The sequence below is a fragment of the Rhipicephalus microplus genome, chromosome 2 (genome assembly GCF_043290135.1).
Source record: "Rhipicephalus microplus isolate Deutch F79 chromosome 2, USDA_Rmic, whole genome shotgun sequence".
Lineage (NCBI taxonomy): Eukaryota > Metazoa > Arthropoda > Arachnida > Ixodida > Ixodidae > Rhipicephalus > Rhipicephalus microplus.
The window spans coordinates 269,964,254-269,982,588 of record NC_134701.1 but is presented as its reverse complement, the minus strand read 5'-3'; the positions used below and the strand labels follow the sequence as shown (position 1 = coordinate 269,982,588).

Genomic DNA, 18,335 nt, shown 5'->3' with positions numbered 1-18,335 from the left:
CCAGTGTTTTTTAATCTAAATGTGGCTGCTGTGGTTGAGGATCAAAGTCCCCTTGAAACTCAAGCAGCCCCACACCAATGCTGCGAAGCCACCCCAGCAGGTCTCCTTTTCAAGACAAACGCAGTGGAGTAATGCAGTCTAAACCCTTTGTTGAACTGCGGGAACGTTGCACATTTCAAGTTCTTTACACTTAAGCTCTGTAACAGAGCTCCAACTATCATATACTGGCCACCATAAAAAGATATATCTAGCAATTAAATTGTCTGTGGCACACTACAGTAACTACTTCAAAATAACCAAGGACTAGGTTTCCTGTTTATAATAAAGAAAATGTGTTTTCCAAAAAGCAATACAATTGGCCTGTTGCAGGCTAGGCTTAGCATAGTGGAATCATGTTGACTATTCAGTCTGTACTGACCTTATTTTTTTGATAATGCTAACACGAAAGATCTCACTGCTAAGGAAACACTTCAATTATTTTGAAGATTGCCAGTAAACTCTGACAGTGATAATGAGGAGTTTGAGGGCACTGAAGGCAAAGTATGAATAATACCATCAACTTTGTTCAGAGAACAATAGTGGCATCAATAAACGACCTTCCAACAGGTTGCTTGATCTAGTGAAGACTAGGTGCAGCCTGTGCAAAGAACAAGATGCCATTCCAAAACATGACTCAGAAGAGCTCCAATTGGATACGTTGCACAATGTCCCAAAGATATAGTCAAACAAATATAACCCTTGGAGCGTCCACTAAGCATCTTGATTGTGTGGTGTTGGACCATGTTGTCAAGCAAATGAACTTTTACGTACACATGCCAAAAAAGACATGTTAGCACACTGCTAACATGAACCTTAATTGGGGTGCTTTTCCTTATGAGAGTCTAGCATGAATCAGCTTCAAATTTACTGGTATTCAGACAGATTTTTCTGTCAAAGAAATCGCCCAAATTATGGCATATAAACAATTAAAGCTTCGTGTGTGCGCTCGTAGCTCTCTCTCTGGCCTTTGCTTGGGCCGGTCATGTCTCCGGCAAAGGCGCGTCTGCACACCTAGTTTGGTCACACCTGTAAATATGTAAATAAACCGTGTGTTCTTTGTGTGAGCAAGAAGCCTCCCAAGAGTTCTTCCTTCCCTGGTGCCTGGGTTGCTGCCTGTGCCCCGCTCCTCAAACTCGTAAACTGGTTGGCAGGGGCGGGATTTGGTGGGATCCAGTTTGCGTTCTTTCCTGATATGGATGCTGGTGAGCACTCACTTTCCGTAGAGAATCTGCCAGGTGTTTTTGGATAGATGGTGATGTTTAGCCTAAGGGGTAGATAGGTTGCTGCTTTGTGAAGGCATTGTTTGTTAGAGGTACCTTCACAGCAGTTAGAGCCACGGAAGTCTGCACGGGGTGATCATGGGCTTGAACAGGTTGAGGAAAGCAGATTTAGTGCTCTTGTGCAACGAGTTGGTTATTGACATGGGGATGATACATATGCAGCCACATTTGATACAGGTGATTAAGGGGGCAGGCTGCTCTTAGACTTTTTTTTATTTCATCAGTGATCTTGATCAGACTGCACAGGATTATGCAGTTTTTTCTGCTGAATTCAAATATTTAATTAGTTTTCCGGTGACTCAACTTGTTTCTGAGATAACTTAAGCTCACCCCTATTGTTTAAGGCCACCATAGATAAAAAAGTGCTTAATTAAAAGTGATATTTAAGGAAAGCCAACATAGACTAATGACTATAGATTAAAAGTATGCAAGAGTTTTTTGCTCTTAGGTCTTCCTTTGTTATTTTACAGTAAAATGAACTATCTATTTTCGAAAACAGTTGGAATTGTTACAATTTTGATGAGTAATTAATTAAAAAAGGCTTCGGCTCTAAATTCTGCTCCCATACTTGCATTCTACACACATACAGGTTTTCATTGCAAAAAGAATTATTGTTGTACCAGCCCTAGCTGCAGAGATATTGAGGCCTCTAAATTGAACTGTTGTAAAGTTACTTTTTTGAGAAAAATGGAAAAAAATGAAAACACACAGCTTCTTCAAAAAGCAACAGTCATGGTGCCCATGCCTTGCAATCCTCATAAAGGTGCTCATGAATTCGTAGCAGAGCTTCTAACACAGGTGCAAGCAAATGATAAAGAAGCCTCGAAGTCGGTTCTCCAATTTTTTGCAGATTCTGCATGTTAACAGCAACAAGAATCTGGACAGTTAGAATGACATTACAAAAAAATTGCCACTTCCTGGTGTGTGAAAATTTGCAGAGAGATAGAAAAATACTTGCAAAAACCAAACATGTCAATTAAAAAAATATATATATTTTTTTTCATTCTTGGTCCCAAAGACCAGTCTGCCCCCTTAAGGATTCTGGCACGGATGAGGAGAGGCTTTGCGATTGTTGGGATCTCACACAGGCTATGCGTAAAAAGGAAGCTGCAGCTCATTAAAGGGAAATGAAAGGATTGAGGCTCGAGCTTCGGATTGTCCTGGCAAAACGTGCCGGTGGTCATAGTGCAGTAAATGCAGAGATTCATGATAGACCAGGCACGATAAACATGGATGCGCGAGGTTGAGATAGTGACAGCGTCTTGTCACCAGTCCGGGAAAGCAGGCGTCCTTATCTTGGCCACCAACCAGGGGAATGACTCACTCGTAAAGAAAAATTTGGCTTCTCAGCGTAAATGCGATATCTTCGAGTGAGCAGGGAAAGAGTGTGCGAGTACTCGTGAAAGCAGGAAGTGTTGAGTCAAAGGTGCTGTCGCCTGTATATAGTGATAGATGGCAAAAATGGAGAGGTCATTTGTGAGAACAGCAATAACAGAGCATTAAATAGTGTCATGGAAAATAATGGATTGCAAATCCACGGCCTTTTAAGTGACGTAGACTCTGGCCCATTCTCGGTGGTGTCTGAGGTTGCAGTGCACACTTCCTCGAAGATCATGTATATGCTAGATTTTTAGCCAAAAGAAAGTTTGCGCGCAGGTCAGGGTCGTTTTGGACGCTCCTGTCTGCATGCGACCGGAGGGGAATCCTTCAGTTTCAATCATCAGGTTTCTGCCTCAGGGATAAAGCTTCGGTGAAGTTTCCGGTGTTTTCGTGCGGATTTCCAGTAAAAGAATCTGCTTCAAAGGGGCATTTTGTCTAGGGTCTGTTCAGCACGTGAAGGGATTCCGTTGCATGGTTTGGGACGCGAGCGCCTAAGCGTCAAGTTATTCAAGTGGTTACCACCATAGTGCAGGCTTTCATTGTGCTAAAAAATAAAGTAGCCATGTAACTTACACCTGGTGGATCTCTGGAGAGCTCAGCGTTGGTATTGGGTAGAGTGCGTCCCTTCCCACCAGGCTAAACAGAAATCCAGCTATGCCTACCGGTCCAAAAGCATGGCGAGGTGGACAGGAACTAGCCTCAGTGGAATGCGGACTTTTTCAGCGCTGCATTCTACCTTTGACGAGGGAACAACCAGGCAGCGGTGACCGGGTTGCAGCAGCTGTGGAGCTGCCTGCTGGTACCAAGCGAGCGTGGGTGTGCTGTGGATTGTGACGCCACAATCCACAGCACACCCACGCCCGCTTGGTACCTACGGTGCGATCTGCTGTGTGATGTGCATGCATGTTTTGTGGTGAATCAGCGTGGCACGGACGAAGACCCACAACAGCCACTTCAGAGAGCAGCGCCACTGCAGCTCTTACATGACCTCTTCAGGTGGCGGACGGGCTGTTATAACTGGCAGTGCATGGACCCGACGTGCCTTCCAAACACAGTCCGCGTCCTAGGAACGCAAGAGATGTCCACGTGCACTGCAGGGAACACGCATTGGCGTCCCTGGAACATGCAGTCTGTGTTTGACAAGAAGCGCATGCACGGACCTAGCATATAAGAAGGGTGTCTTGTGTGCGCTCGTAGCTCTCCGGCCTTCGCTTAAGCCGGTCATGTCTCATGTAAAAGCACATCTGCATATCTAGTTTGGTCACACCTGTATATATGTAAATGAATCGTAAGTTATTTGTGTGTGCAAGGAGGCTCCCAAGAGTTCTTCCTTCCCCGGCGCCTGAGAATGAAATTACAGCGTGTGACACTTTGTAACTCGGCTCGTACTACATGGACTAAAATTTTTTGCAGTGGTGAATTCGTGAGGCAATAAACTCCTGAATATAATCCATTCCATAGTGTTGCAGGGCCCCTTAAGGTAGATGCTTGTAGATTGTGCAGCATTGGCACGCATGCGCTTCCGCTAATGATGAATAAACGCATTCCAGACTACACATTCTCTTTCTGCTGTCGTAGCACAGCAGATGCAAGATACCCACTATATGCGATGATGACAATGATATTCACAGACAATGACTAGCTTGTGGAGTAGATGACATCTCTATATGCTCTTTGATGCATTTCGTATGACTGGAAATAACCAATGACCACTAGGGCAATGTGTGCAGGCCTCGTTTTAGCTAACTTCTGGCTAGATCCGGCATCGCAAAGCAGTAATAATGATGGCAAAATGAACTTACAAACTCAGCACGACATACCACTTATGACCAATAAACATTGTATAGTATAACTGTACACCGCTTTGTCACTCACCGACATGAGTGAGTGGTCACTGTCACTGGTGACTTACAGCGACACCGAACGATCCCACTGCTTCGCCCACTCATCATTCACTTCGTGGATATGCCCCGATTTTTTTTCTATGATTGTGAATTGATTGACAGCTCACTTACATATGTTGATTGTTTCCTTGTTACATAAAAAAAGGGTTCAAGCCCGTCCACTCTAGCAGCACTTCTCAACAGTGCGCATTTGTCCAGAGCCACTTGTCTCATAGTTTTCACCGTTTTGCCCCAGAAGTGTCTAAACGTGCATGCAAGCTTCACCAGTACAGCAATCCTGTGACATGTTTCAGTGTTGCAAACTTGGAGATTCTGTGTGTCCGAAATTATACTGGCAAGCGTGTGCAACAATAACCATAGAGGAAATACAGACGATATGGCGTGCTAATGTAGCCATGGCAACCATAAAGCTTCCTAAACATACCTGGAAGGGAATCTGATGCTGGGATCGTTCAGCGAACATGGGAATGATGGGTAGTAGTACACGGATCTGCCTACCTTTCATACTCGCAGGCCTCAATCGCACTTGTGCATTTGCCCATTGCTGCGTTTAGCTTTTGTTCCGAATTAAAGAACGAAGTGCTGTGAACTGCATGACCAAATTTGAAATGGTGAGCCTAAAAGGTTAAAGTAGGGAAGTGCAACTAACTGCTGAACATTTTCAGATTTTTGTTTCCTAACAAAGCAGCTCCAAGCCACGCAAAGTCAAACAAAACCGAAACTATGAAAATCCGTGTATAACCAATCATTCCCATGTTGGCTTAAGTGCCATGGGTTGTAGCTTCCATTCACACTAGCGCCAGAGTTCCTTCTAGTGTACTTATAGGAAACTATGATGGCAACTACTCTTCTGCCGCTGGTTGGCCTCGTCACAAAAAGTCCCAGATCTGTGTGAAACTTGACATATGTGAGCAAGACCATCTCTGAAGAGACCATTTACGTCCCGGGATTCCAGCCAACAAGTCTGAAATCCTGCATACATGTTCACTATGGTTATCGAGTGTATACACAGCAAAATATTTTGCTTGAGTCAAGCACAAAACAAATTCAAGGCAGAGACACATTGAAATATTTTACAAATATGCGAGTGCATAACTGCACTGCTATGCCCGGGAAGCAAGTTATAAATTTGGAGGTACGCACGTGAGCACCATAATGCACATTCCAGGTCAGTAGGTCTGGCTTCATTGCCACAATTGACAAAAACATCCAGTAAAACCTGTCAATGTTAGCAAAGACAAGTTTTAATACGGTCAGTCTTCACATTCGCAATTTAAGAGTGGTGCAAGGCTGTACTAGTTGGGACAGGTTTACGAGTGAACCGAACACTTTTATTGATGACATAGACGCAAGCACAATGAAAGATTGACGTTTCGTACTTTTAAACAATGCAGACACGACAGGGAGAATTTGTCTTCAGCAGGCGTTTGAAGGGAAAAAAAGTGAAGATGAGGTGGGGAACAAGCAGGCAAAGCATACTGAATAAGAAACTGAAATGATAGGACATACGGGAGGGGGGGGGGGGGGGAAGAAGGCCATTTGACGAACTGTAACACTGTACATAAAGAGGATAAAAAATAAGACCTATGTCGCCTTCCTCAGCAGATATCAGAGGCAGGCTGCATGAAGTGCTTCGAGTTTGTTTACTCAATTATTTACAAAAAAAAAGACGAGTTGCCCTTCGCCCGATGCGGTTGTAACTCAGGCTGGCGAATGTCACACTGCTTTTCCTCTTTGCGTGCTGCAACCACCCGTCTGCTGTTGGAAAACGTCAATTGTGTCATCATCCTCCATGTCGAGGCCTGCAGGGGTATCAGTTTCATTGATCGGCTGGCCGTCAAATCGGAACCTAACATTCTGGATGCTCAGGCCCTGCAGAGATCGCCACATAGTTGGAAGCGGTTGGTCAGTGAAGAAGAGGATTATATTATCACACACACACAAACAAACACACACATACACGCAGTCGAACAGACAAGTATTGTGGATGACAAGTATTGACAAGTATTATGAACAGAATGCCATACTTACAGCAAGCCGAGTGTAAGAAATCAAGAGCGGCGCTTCGGCGCGAGCTCGGTTATCAGGACAAAATGAAGTCAGAATAAGGACAGCCGGCCTGCAGCAAGGTGCTGTCTCATACATCTCGTTTTCACTACGCACACACACATATGAAGAAAGGAGGTGTATACTCAAGGGCTCGTTTTAGGGGCGAAGCTCTTTATAGCGCCACCTGTTCGTCCCTCGTAGCCGTAGTAGTAGTAGTGTGTAACCGGTATTACATTTTGACCTCCAAGGTGGTGCCGGTGAGAGATTTCTTCTGTGCGTTGTTGAACAATAAAAGATAGTGCTCAATGTATATACCAATGGCTGCTAAGGGAGAATGAGAGACAGGAGAATTCGGCTTTTAGTTAACGTGCATGCAGCAAATTTTTTATTGTTCAACAACGCACAGAAGACAAGAAAGGGTTGCTACGTTATACTCGCTGGGCGTAACCTCTTAGGTTTTAGAAAGGTTTAGCGAGCGTTGGGCCGCAGTGCCATGAATACAGTGAACTAGTATATAGCATGAACTCGAGGTAGTTAAAGGTGGGAAGTAGACACGAAGCGCAAGCCGTAAGGAAGTGTGCGTGTGCCTCCTCTCGTTCAGTCCTTGGAATGTCCGCTGGATGGCGGTGCTTCTATATGAGGAATATATGATGAAAAGATGCAAGATGGTGATACTTGGAGTGTTAAATGGGTGGACGAACGGACACACAGACAGATGCATGGACGGACGCACGGACGGGCGGAAGCAAGAACGAATGGATGGACGGATGCTTCGCCCCAATAGCCATCATTCACTCCGTGGATATGCTGCCATTTTTTTTTCTTGTTAGACACAATATTATTGAAATCTAACGGACAGTATTGCAAGAAAAGCATAGGGGAAGTTATTAGACCTAATAACTTCACCTATACTTTCCTTGCATTATTGTCTCTGTGACCTCATATATATTATCACGTCCACGAGAGGTGTGTATTCAGAGGCGGCGTAACGGGAAGTTAAATTGCTGATACGGTCTATAACAAGAAAAAATCCCTCACAGTGTTCCAGCAGTTTCTCACATAACCCGCGTTTTCTAGTTGGTGTCCACTGCCACACTAGAAGGTTGCAGCGATTGTACGTTACGTGCCTGCATCGGTGGTCAAAATGTGCCTTCGAGCAGTCTTGAGAAGCAAGAGTGAGCTTAGAGCGGACAATCTCAGATATGCAGGGATTATGGCGTTTCAAACACGGGAAGATGGTATCAAGGGCATGTACGAGGCGGCCGAGCATATAAAGAAAAAAAGGTCTGTGGCTGGTAGTAGCATGCTGTACGGTGTTAAATGCATAAGTGATGAAAGGTAGAATGCTGTCCCAGTTTTTGTGATCTTATGTGACATACATAGACAGCATGTTCGTGAGAGTCCTGTTAGTTTGTTCAGTTATACCGTTTGCTTGGCGATGATATGGTGTAGAATGCCGAAACCTTGAAGCGCAGACCTGAGGCATCTCTCCCACCACATTTGCAGTGAATTGTCGCCCATGGTCACTGATTACAATTGAGGGAGGTCCGTGTCGTAAAATCACAAAACGTAACATGAAGACAGACACATCAGCTGCAGTTGCCAATGGTAAGGCAGCTGTCTCGCAGTACCGTGTTAAATGATCGGTGCACACAACTATCTAGCGATTTCTATCGGAAGACCGAGGAAAGGGCACAAGAAGGTTAATCCCGACTTCCTCGAATGGAATTCTAGGGGGCAACACCGGATGTAATCGCCCCGCAATAGCACTTGTTGGGCGCTTGCGACGTTGACACTCGTTGCGGCTAGACACGTAGTGTTCCGTCGTCTGGTGCATTTTGGGCAGTAGAGCCTTTCTTGAAGGCGGCAGAGTTTTCGCTGTGCCAAGATGACTGGATGTTGGGTCATCATGCATAGCCTGTAAGACAAATGCGAAGACTCTTCGGAAGCACCAGGAGATACCGTGAGCTGGTGCTCGTGTAATTCTTTTTGTAAACTAGCCCGTCTCGAATTCATAAGCGCGTATGTGATGATTTTGGTTTGGTAGCAAGAAGTTGCTGTATGGTGCCGTCCCTTTATTGCTCATTCTTAAGGTGTAGGTATTGGGTTTGTAAACTAGCCCGTCTCGAATGCAGAAGTGCGTAGGCGATGATTTTGGTTTGGTAGCAAGGAGTTGCTGTATGGTGCTGTCCCTTTGTTGCTAATTCTTAAAGTCTTTGTTTCGGGAAATGGTTGGTCCTGTGATGCGATGTAGATGTCGAAGTTGTCCGCGTCACAATCGGTCTTGGGAAGCGGTAGTTGCGAAAGACAATCTGCGTCAGCGTGAAGTCATATTCTTGTAGACGAAATGCCCAACACGCAAGCCGACCAGATAGGTCACGAAGATCGACCAACCAGCAGAGAGAATGATGGTCTGTCAAGATGGTAAAGGGGCGTCTGTACAATACAAGTAGGACCGGAAACACTGCTCAACGAAGACTACTGCAAAGCATTTTTGCTCTTTGACGGTATAGTTTGGCTCGGACTTGCCGAGCGAGCGACTTGCGTATGCTACGACATGTTCTTTATTATCCAAACGTTGACCCAGGACAGCATTTACACCAATACTGCTAGCATCAGTGTGAAGTTCTGTGGGAGCCAGAGAATTTAAGTGTTGGAGAATCGGATGGGACGTCAAAAAAAAAAAACTTCAACTCAGAAAATATGGACCCCCGTCAGGGCAAAGCACGTTTGCCCGGAGGTTTACACCACTGATGTATGCCAACACTGCAAGAAGGCGCGAGCCACCCAAAGACACCTCCTTTGGGACTGTGCACCACCGCCGGGTAACCAAGAAGTAATGCCAAATGCCATAAGCAGCAAAATCATCAGCCGAGAGCCAGGCAATCAAAGAGACGTGGTCCAGCACGTGCTTAGCATCCTGGAACGCCAGCGGCCGAAAGTGGCGCCCCCACGGGTTTGACGCGAGTAGGTTGCTGCTCCGAGACGTCCGAGCACGCTAGTGTCTCGCTTTAATCCCCCTACCCCTTCCCCCTTTATGCCGGATCGTCAATAAAGTTGTTTCACTCACTCACTCAACTCAGAAAAAGGGGACTCACATTCCGGGGTCCAGTCAAACAGCACCCCTTTCTGAAGCAGGCACATGAGCGGGCATGCGATATTGTCACAAGGATACAGAGACGCAGGCACAAAACAGGGTGTTTACTTTCGTAACTAAAGGCCAAAAGCACGAACACCAGAGCACGCGCCCACAGCACTACTTTGTTATACTCCTCAGAGGCTGGTCACTATAGTTGCCAGCCTACCTTGTGTCAATTTCCCCCTTCCAAGATCGACCGTCTCGGTCGATTGACTAAGATGCTAGAGATGGCCATGGAAAAAGATGGTCACGTCAACAAAAAAATAATAATAAATAATAACCTCGCACCTTTATGGAAATGAAGAAAAATGTTTGAAGTGTTCATAACTCGTGGGCGTGGTACAGTTTCATCCATACATGGACTACTTCTGGACGTGGACGTCGTGTTTAAACTGGTATCAGAGATTGAAGCTTTCGGGAACTACCTCGTAATTCACGTCACTGAGGCAGTGCACAACTTTGTAAGGGCCAAAGTAGCGATGCAATAGCATCTCCGAAAGCCCTTGATGTCGAACTGGTGTCCACACCCATACATAGTCACCTGGTTGATAATGGACGTTCCTTGGCCTTGGTTGTAATGGAGAGCATCGGTATCCTGCGTGCGAATGCGGTTCCGTGCAAGCTGGCAGGTTTCCCCGGCATTCTCAACGAAGCCGTCAACGCTGTCATTTCCGCTGGTGTCCTGGTCTACGGGGAGCATAGCGTCTAATGGTGTTGTGATGCGACGGCCATAAACAAGCTCGAATGGTGTTCGTTTGGGGATAAGCTGTTGTTTTCCGGTGGTTGGTGTGCGTCAGCTTGGCGACCTGTGGCAATAACTCTGCCGTAAATGCTGCTTCGCGATCGGCTATGAGAACAGCACGTGCACCATGACGCAAAACAATGTCGCGGACGAAGGATCTGGCGACTTCAACTGCAGTTCCCCCACGCACAGCTTTGGTTTCTGCATAGAAAGTCAGATAGTCCGTTGCAACAATTATCCACTTATTTTCTGATGATGACGAAGGTAATGGACTAAGAAGAGCCATTCCCACTTGCTGACACGGTGCTGGAGGTGGATCTAAAGGCTGGAGGAAGCCGGCGGGCTTTGCGGGTGGAGCTTAACGCCTCTGGCAGTCACGGCAGGTGCGGACATAGTGCTGAACGGACGAATACACCTGTGGCCAGTAGTACTTTTGTCGGATGTGCGCTAATGTCCTAGCAAAGCCTAAGTGACTGGCAGAAGGATCGTCTTCGCATGCCTGCAGAACTTTCTCACGCAGTGCCGTCGGAACGGCGAGGAGATAAGTTTCCTGGTTGCTCTCAAGATTTCTCTTGTAGAGAACACTGTTCTGCAGGCAATACGATGTTAATCCACGTGAGAGCCAGGGTGGGACCATAACGTGTTCTCCTTGAAGACGCTGGATGACAGGAACTAGCTCAGCGTCCTCCCGTTGAAGTTCAGCCATCCGCACCACATTGACGATGCCAAGAAACGGTAAATCTTGTTCAGTATCAGATGACGTCAGGAAAATAGTAGCACGAGACAGGCAGTCAGTATCTGTATGCTTGTCCTGATCGGAAGACCACCGTTACGTCGTACTCTTGAAGGCGGAGGCTCCAGCGGGCGAGGCGGCCTGATGGAACCCGTAGATTGGCAAGCCAACAGAGTGAATGGTGGTCACTGACCACTCGAAATGGCCGGCTGTATAGGTAGGGTCGAAACTTGCTAATGGCCCAAACGACCGCTAGGCACTCTATTTCGGTGGTAGAGTAGTTAGCCTCTGCTTTCGTGAGTAGGTAGCCTCTGATTTTGTGAGGTGGCGCCGCCGAGGAGACTGTGATCGGTTGACGCGAGGGGCAGGCGGTGGTGTCACACTGCGGTCAGAGGCCGGAGATTCGTTTAGTAGCGGTCCTGGAATCTCGTAAGACATGCTTCCTGGGAATGTCAGTGCTTGTGTAGCACTAGACCGGTTTTATCTAGGCGATCGGTCGTACCTCAGTGGCTGCCGGTAGTTGCAATACCCGGCAATGTGGCCTTTGAAGCCACAGTTGTAGCACACTGGTAGGGGATTCTCACCGAACGAATGCTGAGACAGCTCAGGTGTGAAGGGTCGGCGACCAGCTTGCTGGGCGGGGGCTGCCCGCCTCTGTGTGGAGCACTGCCATACTGCTGGTCGGATGCGAATGAGTCACGACGTGGCCACGTAGTTCTAGTTTCGACGATGTCTGTCGCACATACCGATACCGTAGCAAAGAAGCGGCAACCGAGGATAGAGGGAGGATCGTCTACTAAAAGAAAACTAATTTACCAGACGGCTCGCCGCTTAAAAGAGCACTGACATCAAATTTCAAGATCAAGATGTGCCCATCATTTGATCGCTTGGTATGCATGGGTCTTCTTGGCCAAATTTGAACGGCATCCGTCGCATGGAAGTTAATTTGATTCGATGTCAAACAGCGTAGAAAAGTCAAGGAGAAAAAACGAAAAATAGACTGCCCTGCAACATCTACACTACGGCTACGTGTTCGGTGCGATACATTCCACAACTACCATCCTGAGTGATGATGCCCTAGTAGCGATGACGTGTACGATCCGAGTGTTCTTATCGTGGTGCCGAAGAACTTCTAGTACACTCTAGCCGAAGTGCAGAAACGCACTTGCTCGTCCACGGCCGGGCTAGGGCCCGGCTAGTGCGCGCAGGTGCTGTCTAGCCCGGCCGTGGCGTCTGATCTTCATCGCACCAGTTTGAATGATTTCGTAAAATTATCAAGATAAAAACCACTTTTAAAAGAATAGAGAAAGAAAAGAGCATGATTAAACGTGTGCTTGTCGGTCAGCATGTCGGGGAATCGCGAGTTGCAGGTGACTTGCAGTCGTCTAGTTCGAAGTACGGAAAAAGCGCAGTGAGGGTGTCTTTTCATATCACGTATGTGTTACACATCAACACGACCACAAGCTATCAAAGTGGAAGAGCGTGTAGTAAGATATCATCACTAACAAGTGACATGCAGGTATCGAATTTTTGTTCATCTGTAGACTTTGCATCCACGTAAAAGTGGTAATACCGTATTAACCGCACGAGGCTGGATAGGCGAGGACATTTGGAGGCGCAAGAAAGAACCCGACAAGCAGGAAACGTATTCTATTTTTCCGCTGATGCTCATTCGCGATAGCTATACTGCATCGACCCCTCTGCGTATACTTGAATGCTTCGCACATCAAAACACACCAATATAGCTGAGACATACGAGCGAACATGAATGAAGCATGCATCCTCGGGCACCTCTGCAGTGCTGCTTGGAACGGCGTCCATTTCGGAATCACTGTTCTGAAAAAGGTCGATCGAAGCAAAAATAATTCGCGACGTCGCGAATCGCGGGGATTCCAAGCTCCACACTATTGTATTGAACCCGAGTCGACACTTTGTACGGGGACGACAGCAATGCAGGTGACAAGGCATGTCTGAAAGTGTCCGCCTAGCAGACGAAAAGTTTGCGGAGTAGCTGTGGCGTGATCTGGAGGTGACCGCGAGGTAGCGCCACTGCTGGTGCTCCCAGTGCTAAAAATGGCGGGATTGCCGGCCGTTGTTGAATAGTGCTAGATCCCAGTAATATAGATCAATAAAAGTGATAGTTAGTCATCTCTCAGTTGCGTTTTAGGTCGCGAATCGCTGCTACGGGGTCTATAGCTACTCGCTGACACAAAACACTTGGCATGAGTAAATTTGATGTCAGTGCTCCTTTATGGTGCATTCAGACGACGGATCGAATCCCGATGTGGCGGGACGGACGGCGCGTCACGTGGCCTCACAACAGCGATTCCCCTCGTCCGCGTGGCTCGCGGACGGATGAACCCAACCCATTTCTTACATCGGGATTCTGGCGGGGGAGAGCCGGTACTTCAGCGGAATAGTTTGGGGTCGGTGGCAACCAGTACACTTTTCGTCTGCTCGCGGCATGTCCTCCATGGCTCGCGGACAGCTGCATGACTGGTTGGCATCATCTACGCTTGAGCATTGTTTACTTAGTTTCCGGAGACTTTGTTCTCAGGTGATTAAATATGCAGAAATCACTTTTGGTGGTTCGGGAAATGTCGCCGCCGTCGCTTAACACGCGAGATTCTTAGCCGTTATGGTGGTGAAATATTCCAACTTCTGCAACCGGCGACGTGCCGCTTCTAAAAAAAAAAAAAAAAGGCGGGAGACACGTTTAGAAGTTCTACAAGTGGGGAATAATGTAGTTGAAAGAATATCCTGCTAGCAACTCCCTTTTCTCCTGAAAGAATAACACTACTCGTTCATTTGTCACAACACGACAGACATCGCAGCCAAGCTTCGCTTCTTGCGGGCATCCATGTTGAATACTCTCAAACCTGTCTGCTGCCAGCGGGCGCAGGGCAGCGCCGAATCTGCTGTCGAGGGTAATCCGGCTGTTTTCCCCTAGGACACCGTCCGCCGTGCGGATGCGCCTGTAGGCGGATCATCCGCGGATTAGCTGTCCGCGTCCATGACAAATCCGGATTCGGTCCGTCGTCTGAATGCACCATTAATGTAGGTATGTATGTGCTCGTGGATACTACAAGCTGAAACTCTGTGTACAAGCTGAAACTCTGTGAAAATGCGGAAGAATCGGCTAATGAGAGGCACAATTCAGAAAGCATAAAGCAGTGGCAAGAATCAGAGAGAAGAAAAAGCTGCACCTGTTCTGCAATCAGAGAGCAATAAACACCTTTGGCCCTTAGTCTTGTCGGACAACGACATCGCAATTAAGAGCGATCGTTCACGGAATGACGAACGCGCCTTCCTTTTTCTAACAATTTTCTACTTTTCTTTATTTTCCCAAATACATTTGGAGTGTTTTCAGGGCTAATAGCTGCTATCTGCAGCCTGACAACTCTTTTAAACACGTACGTGTGTCGTATATCTAATGGCTAAAAAACTGCATATAAGGAGAAAGAAAAAAAAAAAAAAAGAGGGCCCTTGCTGCTGAATCACATCTTCGGACAGCACACACAGAGAGTGGTGGTGTACATTGTCAAGGTGTTAACACCACCTGGAAATATGAATTCCGGAGACCCCAAGCCCTTTTGCATTCCTCTGTACTGCAGGCCACATCCATGAAGAATGCAAACGAAGCACGCAGCTGCTTACACTCGCAAGCCGCTTGTCCCAGAACTTAAACTGTTGGGCAAATGAGTTCTGCGCTATCTTTCTAGTTTGTAGAACAACATGTTAAGAAATAGATATTGACAACATTACAATGTTTTGGCAAGTAAGCAGCTGTTTTTCTGAAAAATCTGTATAAATTCTCTTGTGGCTTATTGCTACAAGCAAGTTCTTGCGAATTGCCTTTGGTCTATAGTGTGGCTTGCTTTATTGTGGTATTTACCCACCACGGCTGCATTTCATTCGGTGCCTAGTCAGTGTTCAGTCTACAGTAATTATTTTGAGTCGAGAAGGCAGTCACACAACCTTCAGTTAGCACATTTTGATATATATTAGCTGTGTGAAGGTGTATTGCTGTGTTCCGTCACGGCCGCTCGATCGTTGTGGTTTCGTATTGCAAGTCCCGTTTGGGAAAAACACCCAGTGTTCCTTCTCACAAATTCCCAAACAACACTGAGCTGTGTGGCAAGTGACAAAAGAATATTGCGAGAGACGTCATCATCAACGACAAGTTTGCATCAACAGTCGTATGCAGCAGACCTTTGCACAATGAAGACTATGTGCCTGCGTTCCACATCAGAAAACTTATTCCTGACTGCGCACGCACCTACTCTTTTTGAGAACTATCTTTCCTACATGATTTACAGTGCATAGAAGCCTCGCAAAGATCCTGCTTCACAAGTTTGGCCCCTACGTCAATCAAGGAAGCAAAAAGCAGAGACCAACGAAACAGATCTGGATGTTGCAAATTCACAAGACTCTTACATTTAACAAGCAGCAGCAAGTGTTAGCACGCAAAAAATAAACAGCAACGCTCATCGGGTGCGTCGATACCAGACTATGATAGAACGATTGCGCTCCCAAGTGTCGCACCATCGTTCAAAATGTGACAAAGTGCAGCGATTGCTGAAAGAATAAAAAATGCGTTCCAGTATTATTGCAAAAGCAAGCGTCATGCATGTGATAATAAAATTGCAGCAGATGCACAGAAAGGAGAAAGGCAGTGTTTCTTTTGCATCAAATAGAATGTGACGGAAGAAAGCCTTCAGCGTACCCAGGCGATTTTGTAAGGGGTGTGTGGTATGCCGCTTTTTGTCACAAAGAGGCTATGATCATGCGCGCACTTCGGGGCTTGTGACACTGCCAGCAAAGTGCACTCTTCAGAGGTGTATAGGTTCAAGCCCAGCATCATCAGGTATGAGCAATGCCATAGACCATTTGTGCATCTTCAATAATTAAGCAACTTGTTTTTTAATGCACGGTGAGTAGAGAAGCGCGCCCAAACTCGTGTGTTCGCACGCGTTACAGAGCGGCAGAAGATGGCAGGGAAGCAGCGCCCCCCTCATAGATGTGGCAAGAGACATGTACTACACCCGTTGCAAAGACCAAAAGACCGTAAGAAGGGAGCGCACAGGTGCAGTCTAGCCGGCCGTGACTTGTTTTGACGTGCCGGCGTGGATATAGCCGATGATAGATTCTTCCAAATCTGACTTTGGGGCACTTTCCGTTGATATTATCACGATGGCACAGTAAATTTGATTTGGCGCACTTTGGCGCAGGGGTGGGATCACTGCAAAGGGCTTCATGTTAACTATGGTGCTAGTATTGCCCAGCTGCTAAACAAGTTTTCTGGCTTTCCGAGGTGCCTCTAGTGGCAGAGACCTAGCATGACAGAAATTATTCTCACTGCTGCAACAATGAAATGAATTGCTGCACAATGATTATACAAGACTGTGTCTAAGGAAGACTGACACATTATGTAATGGCTTGTACCTGTTACGTACCAGTGGTTTTCTAGCTCCTGTTAGAACAGTTCTGGCAGAGTCACTACACCTTCTTTAAATACACACATCCAGTACTTATGTTTGCCTAAACCTTGACAAACCACATGCAGAAAATGCTCGATAGTTTAAAGGTCATCCCAGCCAAAGGTACATACAACCAAACTTCTGCCTAGAAATCGTTACAGCACGTTTTCATCAACTAGGGAGGCTACTACGGTAGTTTTGCAGTGGGGTGTTTTTTGCTGCAGTGGTCTGAGAGGTATACGCAAAACCACACCTACCACATTCTTACAATGGATTTCCTTTTGAAGGTCTTTGTTTTCTAGAATACAACTAGTGAACTGACTTTTGCAGGTATGTGCCTACTTCGAAAAAACTGTCTTCCCACGAGTCAAGCTTCATATAAATTAGGCAAACAAACTAGTTTTCTGCACGCGTATTGAAGATACCAAAAGAAACCTTCATGACGTCAGTACTTGCACGTTGAGAGGCAACAGTCACGAGCAACGAGCGCCCTAATCCTAGCCATGTTAGAAACAATTAGAAAAAAAAAAACTAAATCAAAACCAGTACATCGCGGTTCTTTCGCCGAAATGAACGCGCGCACTGATATTGTTTTCCTTTTTAAAGGCCTAAAATGCCCTGACGTGAATAGTCGCACTATTATACCGACTTAAAAACGACAAGGGGAACAAAAACAATCAAGCGCAAGAAGTTTCGATATGCAACGCGGTTTTAGATCGTCGCCGGCTAGCTACAACCGATTAGCCGGCAATGCCCACATTTGCGCCGCGTTTGCCACGAATCGCTTGGCTAGTGCAATATGAGCTAATGTATTTATCTGTTGGCCGAGCTCCTAAAAGATACATAGAACCAAGAGAACTACCTGCACCTAAGAAGCGCTGTGCTCCTTCCAGATGCAAGTGCAGAAAAAAAAAAAAAAGATACAGAACGTGCTAACTTACCGCCCGATCACAGTAAGTGGTCATGAGCTTCCGCAGTGGCGTGTGCTTTTTGATTTTAAAATGCACAACGCTGCCATCCTGTCCAACAACCTTCAGATTTATATGCTCGTTGTCGGGTTTGACGTCCTGGAAATCGGAAGAAGGGAATCAAGCGCGGAACGATTTGGAGCGAACTTTTGTAAGCGCGTGCATTCATTAAGACACCACAGTGAGCAACTGAAGGAGTTCTACGAGTTGTTCAGCATTCGCCAGCACATTGGAACGTAGGCGAATAGTGCTGCAGAGAGAACTACCGGCTTGCTACCGCCAACAACAAGGCGAAATTTCCCCACTTAAGCCTAATTCAAACACTCGCCGCAACATGGGCTGAACGCGGCGATACGTTTCTCGACTCACTCCCGAAGTGTTAGCGCAGCAAAATCCGGGCCAGTGCTACTGTAATACGTACCTTTTTGTCTTCCGACATTTCGCTCACGCCGAAAAGACACGCTAAACGTTTTTACTCTCACAAAATGACAGAGAGCCGAAAAGCGGGCCGATGAAGCAAGCGGCAGTATGAAGCGGCTCACTGCGGCTGAATGACAAAAAAACTATCAGCAACGAAAAAATTCAAAAACAAGCAAAAGCGGCTACTTGCGTTTTGTTGGC

At 46.5% G+C, this 18,335-nt stretch overlaps 1 protein-coding gene across 1 annotated transcript; it reads right to left on the bottom strand.

The window, feature by feature from the left end:
* Positions 1–5,912: 5,912 nt before the first annotated feature.
* On the bottom strand, positions 5,913–18,290 carry Sumo (Small ubiquitin like modifier). The gene is made up of 3 exons (XM_037420985.2): positions 18,136–18,290; positions 17,688–17,813; positions 5,913–6,475 (listed from the first exon to the last, which is right to left on the bottom strand). The coding sequence occupies exons 1-3, from the start codon at positions 18,151–18,153 to the stop codon at positions 6,320–6,322; spliced, it is 300 nt and encodes a 99-aa protein (XP_037276882.1). The 5' UTR covers positions 18,154–18,290; the 3' UTR covers positions 5,913–6,319.
* Positions 18,291–18,335: the final 45 nt, after the last annotated feature.

Bases quoted from the DNA above. Each gene is read 5' to 3' on its own strand.
- Sumo (XM_037420985.2), bottom strand. The intron at 6,476-17,687 runs GTAAGTTAGCAC...CGATCTCTGCAG, and splicing joins CCACTTACTGTGATCGGGCG to GGCCTGAGCATCCAGAATGT.